This window comes from Schistocerca gregaria, chromosome 3 (assembly GCF_023897955.1).
Source record: "Schistocerca gregaria isolate iqSchGreg1 chromosome 3, iqSchGreg1.2, whole genome shotgun sequence".
Taxonomy (NCBI): Eukaryota; Metazoa; Arthropoda; class Insecta; order Orthoptera; family Acrididae; genus Schistocerca; species Schistocerca gregaria.
This window is the reverse complement of record NC_064922.1, coordinates 257,127,276-257,152,366: the sequence shown is the minus strand read 5'-3', so window position 1 is coordinate 257,152,366 and position 25,091 is coordinate 257,127,276. Positions and strand designations below refer to the sequence as shown.

The 25,091-nt window shown below is 43.9% G+C and overlaps 1 protein-coding gene across 1 annotated transcript in view; it reads right to left on the bottom strand.

Annotated features, from left to right (window-relative positions):
• LOC126356148 (luciferin sulfotransferase) overlaps positions 1-25,091 on the bottom strand; it is a 75,885-nt gene that overhangs the window by 26,749 nt on the left and 24,045 nt on the right. The window contains exon 2 of the mRNA XM_050006886.1: positions 13,818-14,014. Within this exon, the coding sequence (XP_049862843.1) occupies positions 13,818-14,014 (197 nt within the window). The remainder of the gene's footprint in view (positions 1-13,817; positions 14,015-25,091) is intronic.

Sequence of the window (25,091 nt, the reverse complement as noted above, 5' to 3'; positions counted from 1 at the left end):
TCACGCCCCACGTGTTGAGCAAAATCGGCGGTACGTCCACCCGGCCTCCCGCATGCCCACTATACGCCCTCGCTCAAAGTCCGTCAGCTGCACATACGGTTCACGTCCACGCTGTCGCGGCATGCTACCAGTGTTAAAGACTGCGATGGAGCTCCGTATGCCACGGCAAACTGGCTGACACTGACGGGGGCGGTGCACAAATGCTGCGCAGCTAGCGCCATTCGACGGCCAACACCGCGGTTCCTGGTGTGTCCGCTGTGCCGTGCGTGTGATCATTGCTTGTACAGCCTTCTCGCAGTGTCCGGAGCAAGTATGGTGGGTCTGACACACCGGTGTCAATGTGTTCTTTTTTCCATTTCCAGGAATGTATTAAGAACTGTGGATGAGGGCCAACAGGCAGATTCCATATTTCTAGATTTCTGGAAATCATTTGACACTGTGCCCCATTGAAGGCTATTAACAAAGGTACGAGCATATGTAACAAGTTCACAGTTATGTGAGTGGCTCGAAGACTTCTGAAGTAATAGAACCCAGTATGTTGTCCTCGACGACGAGTGTTCGTCAGAGGCAAGGGTATCTTCAGGACTGCCCCAGGGAAGTGTGAAAGTGTCACTGTAGTACTCTGTATACAAAAATCATTTGGCGGACAGAGTAGCCAGCAATCTGCAGTTGTTTGCTGATGATGCCGTGGTGTTCGGAAGGTGTCGAAGTCGACTGAAGATATAAGACGACTTAGGCAAAATTTCTGGTTGGTGTGATGAGTGGCAGCTAACCCTAAATGTGAGAAAAACGTAAGTTAATGCGGATGAGTGGGAAGAACAAACCTTTAATGTTCGGATACAGTATTAGCAGTGTCTAGCTTGACACAGTCAAGTCGCTTAAATATCTGGGCGTTACGTTGCAAAGCGATATGAGGTGGGACGACCATGAGAGAACTGTGGTAGGTGTGGTATCAACGTTCGATACCACACTTGTTAGGGGTTGCAGTTATCGACCGCGTTCCGTATTGGTATCGCTGGACCCGCGAGTCGCGACCAGCGCCGCTCCGCGGCTTGTATCGAGTTTCTAGCGAGCTCTCGTCCACTCTTGCTCGGGACGTCAAGTAGTAAAGTAGCATAGCCTTCAGCTGATAGGAAGCAACCTCTAACAAGGCGCTTGGTAACGTATGGCCTAAGTGAGGCCTCCAATAGCTATCTGTTTATAATTATGTGTATACAGCCAAGAAGAATCCTGTACAACCAGTTAAGTACAATATATGTTATTTTTTACCAACGACTTGTAATTATTTTAGTCGTTGCAGATCCAGACCACGCAGTCAGCACCTTATCGACGTTACTGACAAGCCTGCTGTGATTCATATGTTCCTATTTAGCACTGGCTACCAGTCAACATTGGCAACGACTCGTTCGTCATCATAACAGTAGGGAAATCAAATAGTCGACTTCAGAAAGAGTGGTTCACCTGTAAAGGAGGCCGCAGATAGGACGCTGGTGCGACCTATTCTTGAGCACTACTCGACTGTTTGGGATCCCACCACCAGGTCGGATAGAAGGAAGACATCGAACCAATTCAGAGGCGAGCTGCTAGATTTGTTACCAGTAGGTTCAAACAACACTTGTTACGGAGACGCTTAGGGAACTCAAATAGGAGTCCCTAGAGGGAAGGCGACGTTGTTTCCAAGAAACGCTATTGAGAAAATTTAGGGAACCGGCATTTTAAGCTGACTGCCGAACGTTTCTACTGCCGCCAACACACATTGCGCGTAAGGACCCTAAGAAAAGATACGAGAAATCTGGGCTCATAGGGAGGCATATAACTGTCGTTCTTTTCTCGCTATATTTGCGAGTGGAACAGGAAAGCGAATGACAAGTAGTGCTACACGGTGACCTCTGCTACGCACCCTACGGTGGCTTACGGAACTACAGACCCATATCACTGACCTCAACTTGCAGTATCATTTTGGAGCATATACTGTACTCTAACATTATGAATCACCTTGAAGAAAATGTCTTATTGATACATAACCAACACGGATTCAGAAAATATCGTTCTTGTGCAACACAGCTAGCTCTTTATTCCCATGAAGTAATGAGTGCTGTCGATAAGGGGTCTCAGATCGATTCCATATTCCTAGGTTTCCAGAAGGCTTTTGATACCGTTCCTCACAAGCGACTATTAATCAAATTGCTTGCATATGGAGTATTGTCTCAGTTGTGTGACTGGATTCGTGATTTCCTGACAGAGGGGTCACAGTTCGTAGTGATAGACGGTAAATCATCGAGTAGAACAGAAGTGATATCTGGCCCTCTGCTGTTCTGATTTCTATAAATGATCCAGGTGATAATCTGAGCAGCCCCCTTAGATCGTTTGCAGAGGACGCTGTAATTTACCGTCTAGTAAAATCATCAGAGGATCATTTCCAATTACAAAATGATCTATAGAAATTTTCTGTATGGTGCGAAAAGTGGCAATTAGCACTAAACAAAGAAGAGTGCGAGGTCATCCACATGGATACTAAAAGAAATCCGATAAATTTTGGCTATACGATAAATCGCACAAATATAATGTCTGTCAATTCGACTAAATATCTAGGGATTACAATTACGAGCAACTCAAATTGAAATTGAATAGATAATATTGTGGGGTAGACGAAACAAAGACTGCGCTTTCTTGGCAGAACACTTAGAAGATGCGACAAACCCACCAAAGAGACAGCCTACATTACACTTGTCCGTCCTCTGCTGGAATATTGCTGCGCGGTATGGGATCCTTACCAGGTAGGATTGACGGAGGACATCGAAAAAGTGCAAAGGAGGGCAGCTCGTTTGTTATCGCGCAATAGGGGTGAGAGTGTCACTGATACGACACGCGAGTTGGGGTGGCAGCCACTGAAACAAAGGCGGTTTTCTTCGCGACGAGATTTATTTACGAAATTTCATTCACGAACTTTCTCTTCCGAATGCGAAAATAATTTCTTGGGACCCACCTACGTAGGGAGAAGTGATCATCATAATAAAATAAGAGAAATCAAAGCTTGAACGGAAAGATTTAGGTGTTCCTTTTTCCCACGCGCCATTCGAGAGTGGAATAGTAGAGAAGTAGTATGAAAGTGGTTCGACGAACCCTCTCCCCCGCGCACTTAAGTGTGAATTGCAGAGTGACCATGCAGATGTGGATGTAGATGTAGATATCTATGTAGATGTAGCCGTAGATACTGAAGTTTTGCAAGACGAGTCACTGCCGTGTAACATAGCTTGATGAAACTTGGACGATAGAGAGAAAGAACTAGTACAACACATTACAGAAGATAATACAATATAGTGGAGAAGATAACCAGGCACAATGTTGCTTGGGTATACTGGTCTCCAAATCTTTGAACACAGTACACAGTTATTGAGACGCCGTACTACTTCCCCATGTACGTCCTTTCAGCGGTGCATTCGGTCCTGAGTTCATTTTTTATAGATGACAGTGCGCGACTGCGTCGGACAGCGCACTTCGGAAAATCCATGGAAAATGAGTATACTTGGCGAATAAAGTAGTGTGCCCGTTCTGCGAACTTAAATTCTACCGAGCACGAGTGGGACACGTATTGCAGAACGGCGACATGCACCAGCGACCATCCTGTAGTTGTCAAAAATAGCTCTGAGCACTATTGGACTTAACATCTGAGGTCATCAGCCCCTAGAACTTAGAACTACTTAAACCTAACCAACCTAAGGACATCACACACATCCATGCCCGTGGCAGGATTCGAACCTGCGACCGTAGCAGTCGCGCGGTTCCGGAGTGAAGCGTCGAGAACCGCTCGGCCACAGCAGACGGCTCTGTAGATGTCAAGCCCGCTGGTGAAGGGATACGCACTCTACCACAACAACTCTTTTTCCAACCTTGCGGCCAGTGTGAGAGTACGTTATACTTTGTCGACCGTGGTGATCACACAAGCTATTAAGAACTATGTCCCGCCTTTTCTAATGTCCAGGAGATCATCACGAATCGAAGTGACTTCAGTTAATAATTGTCTTTGAATAAAAGTGTAATTTCTATCCGCCTCATAGCGCATTTCTTTCAGTCACATTCTGTACTATACTGTAGCAGTTCTTCTTACGTATGGTCCAGTTTTCGTCGAGCTTCGTTACTTGGCAATGGCACATAATGCAAAGGTTGCTTTCCTCCTTTAGTTCAGCACACTAGTGGTAATGTTTCTGTCTCTTGGTTGTGGTCTCATACACTCGATTTCATTGTTCTACAGAGTGCTGGGCGAAGCTGTGTTCACGTTGTTTGTGGCGTGAAAATACCTCTATTTGAGAGTGGTGCTGTGTCCGCCTCGGTAGCTGAGTGGTCAGCGCGACGGAATGTCAATCCTAAGGGCCCGGGTTCGATTCTCGGCTGGGTCGGAGATTTTCTCCACTCAGGGACTGGGTGTTGTGTTGTCCTAATCATCATCATTTCATCTCCATCGACGCGCAAGTCGCCGAAGTGGCGTCAAATCGAAAGACTTGCACCTGGCGAACGGTCTACCCGACGGGAGGCCCTAGTCACATGACGTTCGTCACTTACAGTGATGATCTTCCGTTCTGTTCTCTTTCACGTTGAGCATCATTACCGAGCTAAAGCAGGCGCCTATATAAGGGGAGGGAGTTCTGCCTGTGGGTCATGATATCTCCAAAAAACATTTTACTAATTGCAAGGAATTCTAGAAGTTACAACCTATGTCACAAGATATTTGTTAGTTTATGGATGTCCATCTTATTGGGTGGACTAGAGACTACAGCCGTTCATATCTATGAGAGAAAGTACCACCACAGCTGCTATCTTGAGAATGTCTTCATTTTATCACACGACTAGTTTCCGCGGTACATTACCGCCATCCCCAGCCCCACCGCTACCAAAAGAGCATTTGATTTCCTATGCGCATTTACTGTGGGATCCTTGTAACTAGCCCACGTGGGCTAGTATTCTTTCGGAAGTGTTGAGGCCTGAGGATGGAGGTAATGTGCCCTCCGAAGCTAGTCGTGAGATAAAATAAAGACGATCTCAAGAAACGGAGGTGGAGGTGCTTTTTCTGATATACTTGTTAGTTTCTTGCCTGCCGGCTTGCCTACGTGGACAGGCTCGGCGTGCTGTCTCGCAGGCAGCAGAAAACATGCCAGGCAGAAAACAACGACCACTCGCAAGCTAATCACGCCTGTACACAACAACAATCCGACACGGTTCGTGAGCAAACGGAGAAAACGAGAAAATCACAAGAACTAATGCAACACAGAAGGAGAAATATCTGCACTCAAGAAAAAAATCAACAGAAAGACTTACTTTCCCAAAAGTAGGCGGAATAAAACAGCATTCCTCCATTTACAAACAAGTATATAAACAGCAATCCTCCATTTACACACTAGTATATAAACAGCATTCCTCCATTTACGCACCAGTATAGACATACTCTAAATTGCAATTTGTTGGACGTCATGTTACAGCGATATACTAATAATCGTAAACAACGTTTTTTTTTTCTTCTCGGATGGGCCAACTTAGGACCTTGTATCAATTTCAATTACTTATTCGTTGTTCTTTTCTTTTCTTCCAGTACTCTTTCATTTGTTCCCTGCTTTTTTCTTCGTTTATTCTGACTACTTCGGAAGAATTCTTTCACTCTCCTTCCTTGGAATCACTTTATATTAAACAGTTTTTCCCTAAACATTTCTCTGTAAGTTGTATCTTCAGCTTTTATATTATTTATTGTAAGTTATTTTTTTATTTTGTGGATTCAACTTTTTGCTATCGTTTTAGCCCTCAAATAAATGGAGATCTTTGTGGTTAATCTAAAATCTTTCACTCGATATAAATGTTCAAAAAATTCAACTCTTGTTTCTCTAATTACTTCCGATATGTTTTCTGTTTTTCGATAAATTGCATTGTTACTTCATAATTTTCAACCTTCAACAAAAAAAACGGCACTGAGCACTATGAGACTTAACTTCTGACGTCATCAGTCACCTAGAACTTAGAACTACTTAAACCTAACTAACCTAAGGACATCACAGACATCCATGCCCGAGGCAGGATTCGAACCGGCGACCATAGCGCAACCTTCCACAGTTTTTCGTGGGCCTAATACTTTCTTAATGATTTATCTTTCTAGTATTTCAAATTTATCTACATTATATTTTAATGTCAGACATTCGATCGTAGATAGACATTTAGCCTTCACTATTCCACTGTAATACCTTATTTGTGCATTTTCAGACAGGCAATTTTTATTGTTTTAGTAATAGCGTACGTTCTTCCCATTTTATGTATTCTTTCTCCTATAGCAGATTTTTCCAGATCAATTTTTTTTGAGTTATCACCGTAAGATAGCAAAAAGTTTTAACCTTTCTCTTTGGCCAGTGCTTGTTTTCAGAAATTTCGGTGCATTTTTAAAGTTAGTCCAATTATTTTTTTCTTTTTCCTTTTCTTTTTGCAGAAAATCTTAAGCCGATTCTATTGGCGATTTCTTTCAAAAACATTAATTTGTATTGTAAAGGTTTTTTTTTTTAAAAATTACCGCTACCAGTCACAACTTTGTTAAATATTGTATTACTTATTTATTTAGCGAGATGTTTCGAGGCAAACCTCAACTTGAGGCTAAATGGTATTACAAAAACAACTTTAAAATAAGACCATACTGATGTTACATAGTCTTTTCGTAAATGCTGTGGTGCACTACAGAACTGTTTGTGATCGTGTTTCCAAGTTACTGCTATGTTAGTGACAATTTGTGAACAGTGACCAGGAGTGTCACGGAAATGGGGGCACCCCAGCGCATCACTACGAGACTGCCACGCCAGAAGAAAAAAGATGAGCAGAGCATTTACGAAAAGACTATGTAACATCAGTACGGCCTTATTTTAAAGTTGTTTTTGTAATGCCAGTTAGCCTGAAGATCAGGTTTACCTCGAAACATGACGCTAAATAAATAAGCAGTACAATAGTTGACAAAGTTTGTGACTGGTATCGGTAATTTAAAAAACCTTTACATATTTCTTGAGACAGTCACGGTCGAAAAATAGTGAAAATGGCTAAAATTAATTTGTATTACTGCAGATGTCACATTTTCAGAACGTATAGCAAAGCCATCCGCAAATGTTAGGCAGTTTATTCCAATATTTTTGTTTCGCCTTCCCAGTGTTATATTCATTCAGTTTTTCATTTCTATTTTAGATCTAGACATGTGTGATATGTTATAATTGGGCTGTCAACATGTTCAGTTGAGAGGAGGCGACAGTAAAAAATTATAATACCCCCGAGTCGAGCACGGGGTCCACACCACACCTTGAGACGGGCGGTCCCTCGACAAGTCTCGTGTACCGTTCAGCTGCGCCCTATGTGATCATAACACTTCGGTTGCGTGACGTTCTATTTACGTCCAGCGTAAATTGTCGCATTTCCGAGTAGTGGACGGCAGACGCTTGACAATGATAATACTGATGTTGGTGGTTGTGATTGGCGATCCCGCTTGGCAAGTGATTGTCCAGCGCGCCGCAGCAGAGGGGAGCTACACAGGACACGGACAGCGCGGGTACGAGCAGTGTGCAGGAAGCGGGCGCTCGGGCCGTGACCTGGCGACCTTCCGCGGGAAGGTCGATACTGAGCTGGTTGCTGTGTGTGTGTGCGTGTGTGTGTGTGTCTGGCGGCCGGCGACGGCCGTGCTGACGGCACAGGCCGACGCGTTTGGGCAGCGGAGGCCATGTGGGCGGGGGTCACCCGCTGACGCGCCGCTCGCAGCACAGTGTCTCACATTCCGCTGTGACTCAAAATCACGAGCGGACAGGACAACCACTTCCCGTAACACACTGACGTCACTGCATCGAGCTTGTATTGGTAGTGGGCACTGACAATTACTCAATCCCAGGAGACTTCACACTGATATCGTGTAGAGGTCATTTGACACTGGCTGTCACGTGACATCACGTCATGTCACCGTCAAGGTGTATTCACTCTTTCCGTCACGTCACGTCATTTCACTTAGCCCAGTACTGAATGGTGAAATGGAGTGATACAAAAGGTCGGAGTATAGTATCAGAACTGAGGAACTACACTACTGGCCATTAAAATTGCTACACCAAGAAGAAATGCAGATGATACACGGGTATTCATTGGACAAATATATTATACTAGAACTGACATGTGATTACATTTTCACGCAATTTCTGTGCATAGATCCTGAGAAATCAGCACCCAGAATAAGAACCTCTGGCATAACGGCCTTGATACGCCTGGGCATTGAGTCAAACAGAGCTTGGATAGAGTTTACAGGTACAGCTGCCCATGCAGCTTCAACACGATACCACAGTTCATCAAGAGTAGTGACTGCCGTATTCTGACGAGCCAGTTGCTCGATCACCACTGACCAGACGTTTCCAATTGGTGAGAGATCTGGAGAATGTGTTGGCCAGGGCAGGTGTCGAACATTTTCTGTATCCAGAAAGGCCAGTACAGGACCGGCAACGTGCGGTCGTGCATTATGCTACTGAAATGTAGGGTTTCTCAGGGATCGAATGAAGGGTAGAGCCACAGGTTGTAACACATCTGACATGTAATGTCCACTGTTCAAAGTGCCGCCAATGCGAAAAAGAGGTGACCGAGACGTGTTACCAATGGCGCCCCATACCATCACGCCGGGTGATACGCCAGTATGGCGATGACGAATACACGCTTTCAATGTGCGTTCACCGCGATGTCGCCAAACACAGATGCGACCATCATGGTGCTGTAATCAGAACCTGGATTCATCCAAAAAATGACGTTTTGCCATTCGTGCACCCAGGTTCGTCGTTGAGTACACCATTGCAGGCGCTCCTGTCTGTGATACAGCGTCAAGGGTAACCGCAGCCATGGTCTCCGAGCTGATAGTCCATGCTGCTGCAAACGTCGTCCAACTGTTCATGCAGATGGTTGTCTTGCAAACGTCAGCATCTGTTGACTCAGAGATCGAGACGTGACTGCACGATTCGTTACAGCCATGCGCATAAGACGCCTGTCATCTCCACTGCTAGTGATTCGAGGCCGTTGGGATCCAGCACGGTGTTCCGTATTACCCTCCTGAACCCACCGATTCCATAATTTGCTAACAGTCATTGGATCTCCACCAACGCTAGCAGCAATGTCGCGATGCGATAAACTGCAATCGCGATAGGCTACAATCCGACCTTTGCGATGCGATAAACTGCAATCGCGATAGGCTACAATCCGACCTTTATCAAAGTCAGAAACGTGATGGTACGCATTTCTCCTTATACGAGGCATAACAACAATGTTTCACCAGGCAACGCCGGTCAACTGCTGTTCGTGTATGAGAAATCGGTTGGAAGCTTTCCTCATGGCAGCACGTTGTAGGTGTCGCCACCGGCGTCAACCTTGAGTGAATGCTCTGAAAAGCTAATCATTTGCATATCACAGCATCTTCATCCTGTCGGTTTAATTTCGCGTCTGTAGCACGTCATCTTCGTGTAGCAATTTTAATGGCCAATAGTGTAACAACGAAAAGCTTATTATATGTATGCGTGGTGTCTGTTCTTTCGAACACCACGCGAAATCAACAGCTATGGTACTTATTACGTAAACTGAAGATGGAGGGGGAGAAAGAAATGGAAACGGAAGTAATTGATGATATCAGCTGCATCGGGACTTTGTGCGGAATCAGCGGCGACGAGTGAAAACGTTCCTCCAGACCAGAAGACGAACTCCTGCTTACTTTGGCACTGGCGCTAGGTTGGAATGTGAGACGGCCCAGGAGCGTGCCAAGATAGGCCGCACATTTGAGATAAAAACTTTGTATGGCTGATGACTGTCATTTTATGTACTCCAAATGCACTGTTGCAACAATAAATCTTGAGTGAACAGAAAATCTCTAAAAGGGTGTACCAGTTTCTCTCCGGCAGTTTTTTTGTATCTTTGATACTAGATTAGATTAATACTAGTTCCATGGTTCATAAATACCATATTTCGTAACGATGTGGAACGAGTCAAATTTTCCAATACATGGCATAATAAGTTAATTTAAAAACATAATTAAGTTAATATAACAACTTTTTTATTTTTTGTTTTTTTTTTAAATTTTTTTAAAATTTATATCTAAAAATTCCTCTTTCGAGTAGAAGGAGTCGTCATTCAGAAATTCTTTTAATTTCTTCTTAAATACTTGTTGGTTATCTGTCAGACTTTTGAAACTATTTGGTAAGTGACCAAAGACTTTAGTGGCAGTATAATTCACCCCTTTCTGTGTCAAAGTTAGATTTAATCTTGAATAGTGAAGATCATCCTTTCTCCTAGTATTGTAGTTATGCACACTGCTATTACTTTTGAATTGGGTTTGGTTGTTAATAACAAATTTCATAAGAGAGTATATATACTGAGAAGCTACTGTGAATATCCCTAGATCCTTAAATAAATGTCTGCACGATGATCTTGGGCGGACTCCAGCTATTATTCTGATTACAAGCTTTTGTGCAGCCCACATCTCGTGGTCGTGCGGTAGCGTTCTCCCTTCCCACGCCCGGGTTCGATCACTGCGGGGTCAGGGATTATCTCTGCCTCGTGATGGCTGGGTGTTGTGTGATGTCCTTAGGTTAGTTAGGTTTAAGTAGTTCTAAGTTCTAGGGGACTGATGACCATAGATGTAAATTCCCATAGTGCTCAGAGCCATTTGACCCATTTTTTTGCTTTTGTGCAATAAATACTTTATTCCTCAGTGATGAATTACCCCAAAATATGATGCCATATGCTAGCAATCAGGTTATCAGGAGAAAGAAAACTGGCGTTCTACGGATCGGAGCGTGGAATGTCAGATCCCTTAATCGGGCAGGTAGGTTAGAAAATTTAAAAAGGGAAATGGATAGGTTAAAGTTAGATATAGTGGGAATTAGTGAAGTTCGGTGGCAGGAGGAACAAGACTTCTGGTCAGGTGACTACAGGGTTATAAACACAAAATCAAATAGGGGTAATGCAGGAGTAGGTTTAATAATGAATAGGAAAATAGGAATGCGGGTAAGCTACTACAAACAGCATAGTGAACGCATTATTGTGGCCGAAATAGACACAAAGCCCATACCTACTACAGTAGTACAAGTTTAAATGCCAACTAGCTCTGCAGATGATGAAGAAATTGATGAAATGGATGATGAGATAAAAGAAATTATTCAGGTAGTGAAGGGAGACGAAAATTTAATAGCTACGGATGACTGGAATTCGTCAGTAGGAAAAGGGAGAGAAGGAAACATAGGGGGTGAATATGGATTGGGGCTAAGAAATGAAAGAGGAAGCCGTCTGGTAGAATTTTGCACAGAGCATAACTTAATCATAGCTAACACTTGGTTCAAGAATCATAAAAGAAGGTTGCATACATGGAAGAATCCTGGAGATACTAAAAGGTATCAGATAGATTATATAATGGTAAGACAGAGATTTAGGAATCAGGTTTTAAATTGTAGGACATTTCCAGGGCCAGATGTGGACTCTGATCACAATCTATTGGTTATGAACTGTAGATTAAAACTGAAGAGACTGCAAAAAGGTGGGAATTTAAGGACATGGGATCTGGACAAGCTGAAAGAACCACAGGTAGTACAGAGTTTCAAGGAGAGCATAAGGGAACAATTGACAGGAACTGGGGAAAGAAACACAGTAGAAGAAGAATGGGTAGCTCTGAGGGATGAAGTAGTGAAGGCAGCAGAGGATAAAGTAGGTAAAAAGACGAGGGCTGCTAGAAATCCTTGGGTAACAGAAGAAATATTGAATTAATTGGTGAAAGGAGAAAATATAAAAATGCAGTAAATGAAGCAGGCAAAAAGGAATACAAACGTCTCAAAAATGAGATCCACAGGAAGTGCAAAATGGCTAAGCACGGATGGCTAGAGGGCAAATGTAAGGATATAGAAGCTTATCTCACTAGGGGTAAGATAGATACTGCCTACAGGAAAATTAAAGAGACCCTTGGAGAGAAGAGAACCACTTGTATGAATATCAAGAGCTCAGATGGCAACCCAGTTCTAAGCAAAGAAGGGAAGGCAGAAAGGTGGAAGGAGTATATAGAGGGTTTATACAAGGGCGATGTACTTGAGGACAATATTATTGAAAGGGAAAAGGATGTAGATGAAGACGAAATGGGAGATACGACACTGTGTGAAGAGTTTGACAGAGCACTGAAAGACCTGAGTCGAAACAAGGCCCCGGGAGTAGACAACATTCCGTTAGAACTACTGACGGCCTTGGGAGAGCCAGTCATGACAAAACTCTACCAGCTGGTGAGCAAGATGTATGAGACAGGCGAAATACCCTCAGACTTCAAGAAGAATATAATAATTCCAATCCCAAAGAAAGCAGGTGCTGACAGAGGTGAAAATTACCGAACTATCAGCTTAATAAGTCACAGCTGCAAAATACGAACACGAATTCTTTACAGACGAATGGAAAAACTGGTAGATGCGAACCTCGGGGAGGATCAGTTTGGATTCCGTAGAAATGTTGGAACACGTGAGGCAATACTGACCTTAAGACTTATCTTAGAAGAAAGATTCAGGAAAGGCAAACCTACGTTTCTAGCATTTGTAGACTTGGAGAAAGCTTTTGACAATGTTGACTGGAATACTCTCTTTCAAATTCTGAAGGTGGCAGGGGTAAAGTACAGGGAGCGAAAGGCTATTTACAATTTGTACAGAAACCAGATGGCAGTCATAAGAGTCGAGGGGCATGAAAGGGAAGCAGTGGTTGGGAAAGGATTGGGACAGGGTTGTAGCCTCTCCCCGATGTTATTCAATCTGTATATTGAGCAAGCAGTAAAGGAAACAAAAGAAAAATTCGGAGTAGGTATTAAAATTCATGGAGAAGAAGTGAAAACTTTGAGGATCGCCGATGACATTGTAATTCTGTCAGAGACAGCAAAGGACTTGGAAGAGCAGTTGAACGGAATGGACAGTGTCTTGAAAGGAGGATATAAGATGAACATCAGCAAAAGCAAAACGAGGATAATGAAATGTAGTCAAATTAAATCGGGTGATGCTGAGGGAATTAGATTAGGAAATGAGACACTTAAAGTAGTAAAGGAGCTTTGCTATTTAGGAAGTAAAATAACTAATGATGGTCGAAGTAGAGAGGATATAAAATGTAGACTGGCAATGGCAAGGAAAGCGTTTCTGAAGAAGAGAAATTTGTTAACATCGAGTATAGATTTATGTATCAGGAAGTCGTTTCTGAAAGTATTTTTATGGAGTGTAGCCATGTATGGAAGTGAAACATGGACCATAACTAGTTTGAACAAGAAGAGAATAGAAGCTTTCGAAATGTGGTGTTACAGAAGAATGCTGAAGATAAGGTGGATAGATCACGTAACTAAGGAGGTATTGAACAGGATTGGGGAGAAGAGAAGTTTGTGGCACAACTTGACTAGAAGAAGGGATCGGTTGGTAGGACATGTTTTGAGGCATCAAGGGATCACAAATTTAGCATTGGAGGGCAGCGTGGGGGGTAAAAATAGTAGAGGGAGACCGAGAGATGAATACACTAAGCAGATTCAGAAGGATGTAGGTTGCAGTAGGTACTGGGAGATGAAGAAGCTTGCACAGGACAGAGTAGCATGGAGAGCTGCATCAAACCAGTCTCAGGACTGAAGACCACAACAACAACAATGCAAGCAATGAGTGAAAATAAGCGTAGTGAGCTAATTTACTAAGATGTTTATCACCAAAATTTGCAATGACCCTTATTGTACAAGTAGCTGAACTCTAACGTTTCAGCAGATCATAGCTATATGGTTGCAGAAGATCGCGGTAAATGTGACGCACCTGTGCGTGGGTAGGAGACCAGCCAGACGTCGTCCGGGTAGACGGTGAGGTCGAGGATCCGGTCGGCCAGCTCTCTGAACTCTGGAGGCAGCAGCACGCGGCCCGGGTTGACTTCCAGCAGGCAGTCTGGAACGCCGAACAGCGCGTCCAGCCGGCGGCCCACGTCACCGTCCAGTCGGCGGAACTCCAGCTGTGGCCTGCAACACCCCGTCCCGGAATCACAATTAGCTAATGAAGTATAAAATATATAAGATTGGTAAGAAATCGTCATATAGAAACTGTAATGCCACTTCCTCGGACGAGAAATAAAAATCAAAAACTAGCTCCCAATACCCGAAAGATTTCCCCCCAAGTCCCAAATTCCCAGAAAAGTGAATAAGCGAACGAAGTTCCATTTATCACTATTCTTAGGACAATAACAAGTAATTAAATCATTAATGTAAGACGAGACAATTTAGTAATCTACGAAACAAAGATCAAATTTCAGTAAAATTAAAATCAAAATCATAATAAATTGCAAAATTAGCATAAATTAACATTCGCAAAGTAGAACCAACGATTCCAAAGAATACTCCGTGTGAGTACTCTTTGGGAATCGTGAGTAATGACTAAATATAATTCAATGCAATGGTACTACGTTACGAGAGTTAGCCGAAGCAGGTCATATATTTGAATGCTCGTGCACGTAGGCGCACTTAGATTGTTTTTGAGATTGTATAATTGCGATCTATTATGACGCAGTAATCGATCTTCTGACTTCAAATATCCCGGCATTAGAACTTGAACGGAGGAGTTTTACCTACTAGAATAAAGTGAACTTTTAATTAGATAATTGAACTAGACATTACTTAGACAGTGGTTTAGGAAACGAACACTGATAGACAATTTTCATCCATAATAGCCGGCCGGAGTGGCCGTGCGGTTCTAGGCGCTACAGTCTGGAGCTGAGCGACCGCTACGGTCCCAGTTTCGAATCATGCCTCGGGCATGGATGTGTGTGATGTCCTTAGGTTAGTTAGGTTTAATTAATTCTAAGTTCTAGGCGACTGATGACCTAAGAAGTTAAGTCGCATAGCGCTCAGAGCCATTTGAACCATTTGACCCATTCATAATAGCCAGTGGTTTATGGAACTTCAGTGATAGGTCCGAAGCATATAATTTAAATCCCCCCAACACCTGGGAAAGTTTCCTTCTCAAGGCTCGGTTAGGAAGTGACTGATATTGTGCAATAATACACCCTCTCCTGCCAAGACGTGCATTTGTGATTTAAAACTCTATCAAATTATTGATGGTTCAAATGGCTCTGAGCACTATGGGACTCAACTGCTGTGGTCATCAGTCCCCTAGAACTTAGAACTACTTAAACCTAACTAACCTAAGGACATCACACACATCCATGCCCGAGGCAGGATTCGAACCTGCGACCGTAGCAGTCGCACGGTTCCGGACTACGCGCCTAGAACCGCGAGACCACCGCGGCCGGCTATCAAATTATTGACATGAAACTCTCGTGTAATAATTACGCGCAGCGATAATATTTGACTGTAGCGCTTGGCGCTTGTGTAGAATCTTTGACTCAAATAACAAGCCCACTGTTACGATTTCTTAGATACTTGAAATTACGACCAGCTTGTATGGAATTTGTTGTGAGTGTGACTGTATTGGTTTTATCATTAACATTTCATCTTTAATCAGTTAAAAGTCGATTACGAACGATTAATTACGATTCTTGGTGAAGTAAATATCTCACGCACGTCGACATTTCGGTTCAGCACTGTTATTTTTGTGTAACGTCGTCTTCGTAACTTGATAACGATCTCAGAACGCCGAGTTCTACCCGAGGCCAAGTACAAATCAAACCGAATCGTCAAGAAGAAGAGGCGTTATAAAACGAAGTTCAATTCCTGTGGTAGACGTACAAGGACGGATTTACCGAGGGTCTCAGACTTTTAGGGTCACCCTGCCCCGGTAGCCAAATTCACGCGACGACTGTTGGACAAATACTCGCCGGCCTCCATTTCCCCACCGGTGCCTGTAAGCGACATTGCTCCCCTATCAGCGCATATGTCCGTTTTCTTCGTGGACTAGGCCGACCTTCCAGGCGTGTTGCACCACGCCTAAAAGATTTCTACGGTCAATCACTGCACTTGCAACAACGTTCAGATCAATTATTCGTTAACGAGGTGGACTGCAGTATCGCGCAACCTTCATCAGCCTTACCTCCCGCCACCAGTTCGACCTACATGGTTGGTATCTTAGTCGCCTGTGGAAACTTTGTCACTCATCAGTGATTACAAGCCTTTGGTTTGATGCACATTCCCTTATGCTCCGCCTGTCATTCGGTGGACGGTGACACCCATCGACTGATCTCCGTCGGTGTACGAGATGTCTCGACACTGGGACGGCGAACAGTTGCCTGTTTTCCATGCCCCTCCATCCATCGTCGAACCGCACGCTTTGATTCGCCTGGAGTATGTGTGGTTCCCTGCAGCCGAGACCCATGCGATAGGCTCCGTCCAAGTATAGACGGTAGCCTACTTTTGTGGAGACGGGGTCAAATCGCGGCTCGGTCTTTGGAGCCTCCTAAAGAATACACATGCAGTGATTTAACCCTTCTAATACCGTGGTGTCTGTAATGACCCCCGGCCGTAATTTTCTGTAAAATATACCTTTCTTCTTATTCATAAAAATTATGAAAAATTCGGACTTTTCCTGAATTAAGTAATGGGTTCATAATATATTAATATAACTTTTTGAAAATATTTAGTATTGCAGAAAATCAAGAAAGAACCACTGAAACCATTGGGGTCAAATGTGACCCCAATGTCCTCTTGCTGTATTATTACCCAATAATACTACATTGAACCCATAACTGTTGCTGTATTTCCTTTGTTTTATTCCTGTAAATATTGTTGTAGCGTGTGATTGTTGCCAACACTTTATAAGCCGACAGTTATTTGTTCCGTACAAGTGGAGACTACTATTATTTGTGTTGCATCTAGTGGAAAATGTCTCGTCACCTGTCCGAAGACGAAGTGCTTGGAATATTACTGCAGGATAATCCTTTATCTGGAGAATCAAATAGTGATGTCAGCGATATAGTTTCTGATGTCTCATGCAGCGATGGAGAAATTGTCGTCTTAGAAGAGAATATTCCTCAATCAGACGGAAGTTCAGAAGAAGATTTGCACAGCGCAGATGTCCAGCCTTAACAGGAAGTAACATATATTTCTGACTTGTGGCTTTTCATGGTAGATGTCCATTTCGGCAATATATTCCTTGAAACCCAGGAAAATATGGGTTGAAATTATGGGCTGTATGTGATAGTGCAACGTCTTACGTTCTCAGTCTCCAAGTTTACACTGGTCAACAAGAAAACGAATCTCGTGAAGATGATCAAGGCAAGAGAATTGCTTTAGATATGGTGAAAGGCTTAGACAACAGTGGCAGAAATGTAACAACTGACAATATTTTCACTAGCTTTAGTTTGGCGAGAGAACTTCTGAACATCAATCTCACACTCTTAGGAACAATTTTAAAAAAGAAAGGAGAACTACCACATGCTTTCACTCGGACCAAAGGTCGAGTCAAATATTCATCTATTTTTGGATTCCAAGAGCGTGCTTCAAATGTTTCATATTGTCCGAAAAAAGGAATAGTTGTAACTTTGTCCAGTACAATGCATTCAAGGAAGGAAATGGAAGATCGTGAAGAATGCAAGCCAGTAATGATTCTGGATTATAATAAAACAAAATCAGGAGTAGATACCATGGACAAGCTGGTTAGAAGTACACTACAAAGAAGATGAGCAGAAGGTGGCCAATGGTATTATTTTACAACATGATTGATATCAGTACACTGAATGCATTTATCATATGGCTACATCTTACATTAGACTGGGCAGAAAGGACCAACTACAAAAGACAGGCATTTTTCATAGAATTAGGAAAGCAGCTCGTCAGAAGAAAGCCAGACAAAATTATTTCCCCTGTACTTCCATCAACAGCACAGACAAAAAAAAAAGGAAGTTGTCCGTTTTGTAAAAGGTCTGAGGATAGAAAATTCACCGATAAATGTTCAAAATGTGGATGTTGTGTGTGTAAAAACCACTCTGCAATTTATTGCTGTAAGTGTAATGCGTAATAAATGCCAGTTCGCAATTAATTAAAAAAATAGCGTTTTAATTTAATGTAATATCACTGACATCACGTTTTAGATTGTGGAGAAAATAAGGGCTGTGACTTTATTCTACCATTATTAAAACTATTCTTAATAAAAAATAAATTCCGTTGGGGTCACTAAAGACCCTAATGGCACTCAGTGTAACAAAAAATACTCGGTATTAGAAGGGTTAAACGACGTCCACGCTTCCTGACCTACTTCGCCAGTTACCTCCGTGGGGTTTGTGCGGTGTCCCCACTCAGCTGGCATGTGCCTAGCGCGGTTGGCCTTACTGTTTTCGAGGAGCACTTCTAACACTCTCCCTGGCCGTCGCAGCGCCTTGCTACAGCATTTGTTTTCCGTTTCCCCTCTTCCCTATCTACCACTGCCGTGACACACGATGGAATTTCGTGACTACAAGTTTGTATCTCCTCCCTTGACTGACGCTTCGTGTCGACTTCTGGTTAGTTGATGGCGCTGGTGACGTCGTGGCCAGGCCTCGTACGGTAGACCCCTACGCACTCCACCCTCCGCTCTATCATTGAGCCATGCCGGCCGCTGGTGGCCGAGCGGTTCTGGCGCTACAGTCTGGAACCGCAAGACCGCTACGGTCGCAGGTTCGAATCCTGCCTCGGACATGGATGTGTGTGATGTCCTTAGGTTAGTTAGGTTTAAGTAGTTCTAAGTTCTAGGGGACTGATGACCTCAGCAGTTGAGTCCCATAGTGCTCAGAGCCATTTGAACCATTTTTTTCTATCATCGAACCGGATGCGCCCCATATGTGCTCATCTCCCATTGTCCCCACCTTCCGTCCGCTTCCAACAACCGGTCAGTTTTCCCCATTTCATGTTATGACGTTAGCTGCTGGTGCTGCATTCTTTTGGAAATAGTTTAAGTACCAAGTTGTGGGGTTCAGTTGCGAGGTAGACGATTCGAATCCTGGCGATGGAAAACATTTTCACCTCCTGCATATGGCCGGAAAGAGGAGGAAAGTTTGAGCTGCGAAGTTCCTGATCACCATGGACTAAATTCCAGACCTCTCTCCAGAGTCCCATGTAGTGAGGTAATGTGACACTGTTGATGGGCCGTTCGTCCGTCCGTTAAGATCAGACTACGTCCCAGCCGTTTCAGCACCGAGTTTCGCCCTCTACCTCCTCTCGTCATCATACCTACACCACGCCATCGGATCACCACATTGTGTACCGTGATTCGTCACTCCTCACAACGTTTTTTTCCACTGTTAAATCGTCCAATGTTTACGTTCCTTACACCGAACGAGGCGTCGTTTGGCATTGACAAAAGTGACACCTCACTGTACACACAGCCACATGGTACTCTTTGCTCGTTTTCGTGGCACGCAAAGAGGTAGAGCTAATAGGCTGGTCTTACCCTTATCCTCCTAAATTAGTAGTGGTATAAGACTGCCTCCATGACGGCTGATATCTTCCAACATTGCAGAGAAACTACTGAGAGTCTTCGTAGGGAGCACCACTTTACAGAAGCTCTTTGAGCAGGAAACGGCCACTGGAAATGCCAGCACTCCGCTCCTGTTCCTCACTGGCTGAAAAGCCTACTAATCAAATAATTTGGTGATAGTGAAGTGGGAACGTGAAGGGACACGTACAGCACAAAAGCGTACAGGCCGACCTCGTCTCTTGACTGACAGAGACCGCCGACAGTTGAAGAGGGTCGTAATGAGTAATAGGTAGACATCTATCCAGACCATCATACACGAATTCCAAGTTGCATAAGATTCCACTGCAAGTTCTGTGACAGTTAGGCGGGAGGTGAGAAAACTTGGATTTCATGGTCGAGCGGCTGCTCATAAGCCACACATCACGCTGGTAAATGCCACACGACGCCTCACTCGGTGTAAGCATCGTAAACAATGATCGATTGAACAGTGGAAAAACGTTGTGTGGAGTGACGAATCACGGTACACAATGTAGCAATCCGATGGCAGGGTGCGGGTATGGCAAACGCCGGATGAACGTCATATCCCAGCGTATGTAGTTCCAACAGTAAAATTCGGACGCGGTGGTGTTATGATGTGGTCGTGTATTTCATGAAGGGGGCTTGCATCCCTTGTTGTTTTAAGTGGCACTATCACAGGCCTACATTGATGTTTTAAGCACCTTCTTGCTTCCCACTGTTGAAGAGCAATTCAGGTATGGAGATTGCATCTTTAATCACGATCGAGCACCGGTTCATAATGCACGGTCTGTGGCGGAGTGGTTACAGGACAACAACATCCCTGTTATGGACTGGCTTGCACAGAGTCCTGACCTGAATCCTACAGAACATCTTTGGGATGTTTTGGAACGCCAACTTCGTGCCAGGCCTCACCGACCGACATCGATACCTCTCCTCAATGCAGCACTCCGTAAAGAATGGGCTACTATTCCCCAAGAAACCTTCCAGCACCTGATTGAACGTATGCTTGCGAGAATAGAAGCTGTCATCAAGGTTGAGGATGGGCCAACACCATATTAAATCCCAGCATTACCGATGGAGGGAGTCATTTTCAGCCAGGTGTCCGGATACTTTTGATCACATAGTGTAGCTATAGGGCTTTTAATTATTGATATTAGAGGTGTGAAAAGTTTAAGAATGTTCCTCTGATCAAAGCGAGGTCAAGACTAACAGTATGTCGGGAGGAAGAGAACCAGGAGCAGTTTCACCTGGAAAATGAGGTATATTATGTTTTCACTGAGACCGTGTGGTGAACAGTAATCAGGTTTGGTTTCCATCTAGGAGAGACTCTCAGTTACACCAGTTCTACAGATGCTATTACGAAGAGTGAGTGTTATCAGTTATTTTGTGTACTACAGAACACAGAGCCATAATTAATATATTAAATCTGTTGGCTAAAGCGTACAACATTTGCAAGTGAAAGTTAGGAGAGCGACATTTGCCTGTGAAATGAATTGTTGATCGGTTATCCATTGTTGAAATAACTCAGATGGCTCTGAGCACTATGAGACTTCTGAGGTCATCAGTACCCTAGATTTAGAACTACTTAAACCTAACTAACCTAAGGACATCACACACATCCATGCCCGAATCAGGATTCGAACCTGCGACCGTAGCGGTCGCGCGGTTCCAGACTGAAGTGCCTAGAACCGCTCGGCCACAGCGGCCGGCTTTCTGTAACAGCATTCATTTGCAATAGCTCAGATTCACTTACTCTTAATGAAAACAGGATTAAAGCCATTCAGTTCCACAGCATATGACAGAATTTTCATTACAGATTTTTACGTTACTGTCTCCTTGAGTTTTAAATCTTATACAAAAGTGATTCAATAAGTTTAACAAATTGAGTCTGTTTATACATCGATGACTGCATCAGCATTGCCTCCGACCTCATCGTTCTGTGATGAAACGTTTACGTCCAACACTTTGTGCTCTGCTGTTGTTTTCACTGCCCTTAAACAACTTTCCATAGATTCTCACGACAGTAGCATTTGAACAGTCTACCAGCTTCGTAGGTTGCGAGGTAGACGTTCCCAAGCGACGATCGTAAGAACCTACCCTTCTTTAAAGTTACAGTTTTGCGGTGGGCAGTGGTCATAATGTTTTGACACATCAGTTTATGTCCAAGGAAGTAGTGAAGAAACGTCGCTGCGAGCACAGGAGAAGAGAAAGAATATGTCTTATGGATAATTACACGGCTGCAAATGGGAAAAAGGTGCTAAGGACGGAGCATAATCCACTAGCAATATAGTGTTAGAATCAGTAAGTTTTGAAATTGTTCACTACTACGCTTTGCGAGACAAAGCGAATTATTCTTCAATTATGCAAGGTATTTATGACGCTACAGCATTGATCTCGCTGTTTTCACGACGCAGTTCCGTGGGAACGACATCGTAACACGAGCCTCGCGATCTATTACGGCGACGTTGCGACACATTACCACAAAACATGAAGGTGTACAAGCGTTCCTGCTTATGCAGTGGCACGGCACGGCTGAGGATTCTCCGCCAACTCTAAGTGCTTGCTCTAATATCGTTTTGCAGATTAACGTGGTCTTTGAAGAAGACATGGAATTCGATTCTCACACGAACAATAATTCATGCAGTCATCGACCAACTAAATTTATTTTCACTACGGAGTTTCATTACACTAACCGGTTTCGTGTTTCTTCTCTAAGACAGCATAAGTGACCAGACTCGAAAATGCCTGGGGAACAGTATTATAATTCATCACTAAAAACGTACTTTTCGAAAATAAATTCACTTCTTTCAATAATATTCGTATAAAATATACTCGTCCCGAATGCATCTTTCCCGTCATTTTGCGTTTGCCAGTTCTGTACAGCTGAATTACATACATATTTTGTGGCGCGGAGTGGCCGCGTGGTTTGAGGCGCCGTGTCACGGATCGCGCGGCGCCTGCCGCGGGAGGTTCGCGTCCTCCCTCGGGCATGGGTGTGTGTGTTGTCCTTAGCATAAGTTAGTTTAAGTAGCGTGTAAGCCTAGGGGGCCGATGACCTCAGAAATTTGGTCCCTTAGAAATACACACACTTTTGAACATATTTTACGCTCCTTAACGCCAAGCGAGGCGTCGTTTGGCATTTACATTTGAACCAAGATATTTCACTTCACTTTATATCAACATAAGAGTCGATTTTTTAGCTTCTTTGTAGCGACACAAGCTAACCTTTTCTGACATTTCCATTAATTGCTGCATGATTACACCTCTTTATAAATTTGTCCTTTTTTTGAATTTGGGCACTAAGGACAACTTTAAAACAACTCTAAAGAGAAGCACCAGTCACGTATTTGAAATTCATCATTTACAAAACAATGATTCGGTGAATATAGTAGTCATATGACTTAAACAGAGGATGCTGTAGAATGTTGATCAATACCCTATACGATAACAGACTTATTGAGTTAGTTTTATTGAACATTTGAAGTCCTGTGATGGAACCAAATCACTTGCAGTAATTTAGGAACAACATCATTATATCGCCGTTTATAGTGTAATAGAATATAATTTCAAAAATGGTTCAAATGGCTCTGAGCACTATGGGACTCAACTGCTGTGGTCATTAGTCCCCTAGAACTTAGAACTACTTAAACCTAACTAACCTAAGGACATCACACGCATCCATGTCCGAGGCAGGATTCGAACCTGCGACCGTAGCGGTCGTGCGGTTCCAGATTGAAGCGCCTAGAACCGCTCGGCCACAGCGTCCTGCTTCTTTTCAATAAATTCATTTTCGTCTGTTCGTCTGGCATGAACAAATGGTATTGATAATAACATACACTGATCAATCGAAACATTATGACAACCGATCTACTATTGATATAAATCCGTCCAAGCCATAGCAGCGTCACCTGGCGAGGAATGACTGCTGGTCAGACACACTCACGGTGCATGTAGTATCAGTGAACGCGCTGTACGTGTGTAGGATGAGGAAGGCGCGCGATCTACCTGAGACTGACCGAGCGCAGATTGTGCTCGCCCGGAGGCTCGGTCCGAGCATTTCGGAAACTGCACGGCTTGTCAGTTGTTTGAGGAGTGTTGTGGTGATTGTCTTCAGCACATGGCAAAACCAAGGTGAAACCACGTCCAGAAGTCGTGGGATTGGGCGGCCGCCCCTTATTACAGATGTAGGACGTCATAGGCTGGGCAGGCTGGTAAAACAGGACACGCGGGGTACTGTGATGAAGCTAACATCAGATGTAAATGCTGGGCATTGCACAAGTGTATCTGAACATACAGTACACTGAACACTCCTAACGATGGAACTCCGGAGCCGACGACCCATGCAGGTGCCACTGTTAACACCGCGACATCGGCAAATGGGCATGTGACCATCGGCGCGCGATGTTAACGCTGTGGAAGAGCGTTGCATTGTCTGATGAATCCCGATACCTTCTTCATCATGCAGATGGGAGGGCGCGAATCCGTCGTCTTCCAGGGCAACAGCTCCTTGACACCTGTTCTGAGCGACGGAGACAAGTTGTCAGCGGCTCCATTGTGCTCTGAGGAACATTCACGTGGGCAGCCATGGGTTCAGTAGAGCTCGTGCAAGGTGCCATGACGGCCAAGGGGTATCACACACTGGCTAGAAAACACGTACAACCCTTGAAGACGATCATGTTTCCCGATAGCTGAGGCATTTTCAACAAGATAATGCGCCATATCTCAAGGGGAGGAGTGTGATGGTGTGGTTCGAGGAACACAGTGGCGAGTTCAGTTCATGTTTTGGACCCAAACCTCGTCAGATTTGAACCTGATCGAACACATCTGGGATGCGATTGAACGTGACGTCATAGATCATCGCCCCCCTCTACGGAATTTACGGGAATTGGGTGACTTGTGTGTACAGATGTGGTGCCCAGCGACGAACCAACGCCACATTGCTTGCATGCCACTACGCGTCGCAGTTGCTATCCGTGGTAAAGGTGGACATACCGGATATTAGATAATTGGTCATAATGTTTCAAATGGCTCTGAGCACTATGGGAATTAACAGCTGTGGTCATCAGTCCCCTAGAACTTAGAACTACTTAAACCTAACTAACCTAAGGACATCACACACATCCATGCTCGAGGCAGGATTCGAACCTGCGACCGTAGCAGTCGCACGGTTCCGGATTGCGCGTCTAGAACCACGAGACCACCGCGGCCGGCGGTCATAATGTTATGGCTGCTGAGTGTATATCTTTTTTCTATTTTCCGGGAACTTTCATTGCTTCCAATATTGGCATCTTAATGTCTAGTGCATACAGCATACTTTCTTCCACGTCATGGACGCTTCGCAAATTGGTGACACTGACGAGACGGAGAGCCTATGCATTCACCATATTCTGTTCGTCACTGTCGTGACGTACGCTCTAGGTCCTTCTTAATGAACAACAGACCTTCGCGACTTCTGGCAATCTCTCTGAGGACCCAAACGAAATTATGAAGTGATTTCGTAGCCAAGTCTACGAGCAATTCATTTATCAACGTTTGAGAAGAAAAGACACCGTTTTAATGCCCACGAGATTCTACGTACCAATGATACCAAATGTGAAAGCTACAAATACACTACCGTGTCATGGGGCAGCGGTATTTATATATACAGATGACGGTAGTATCGCGTACACAAGGCATAAA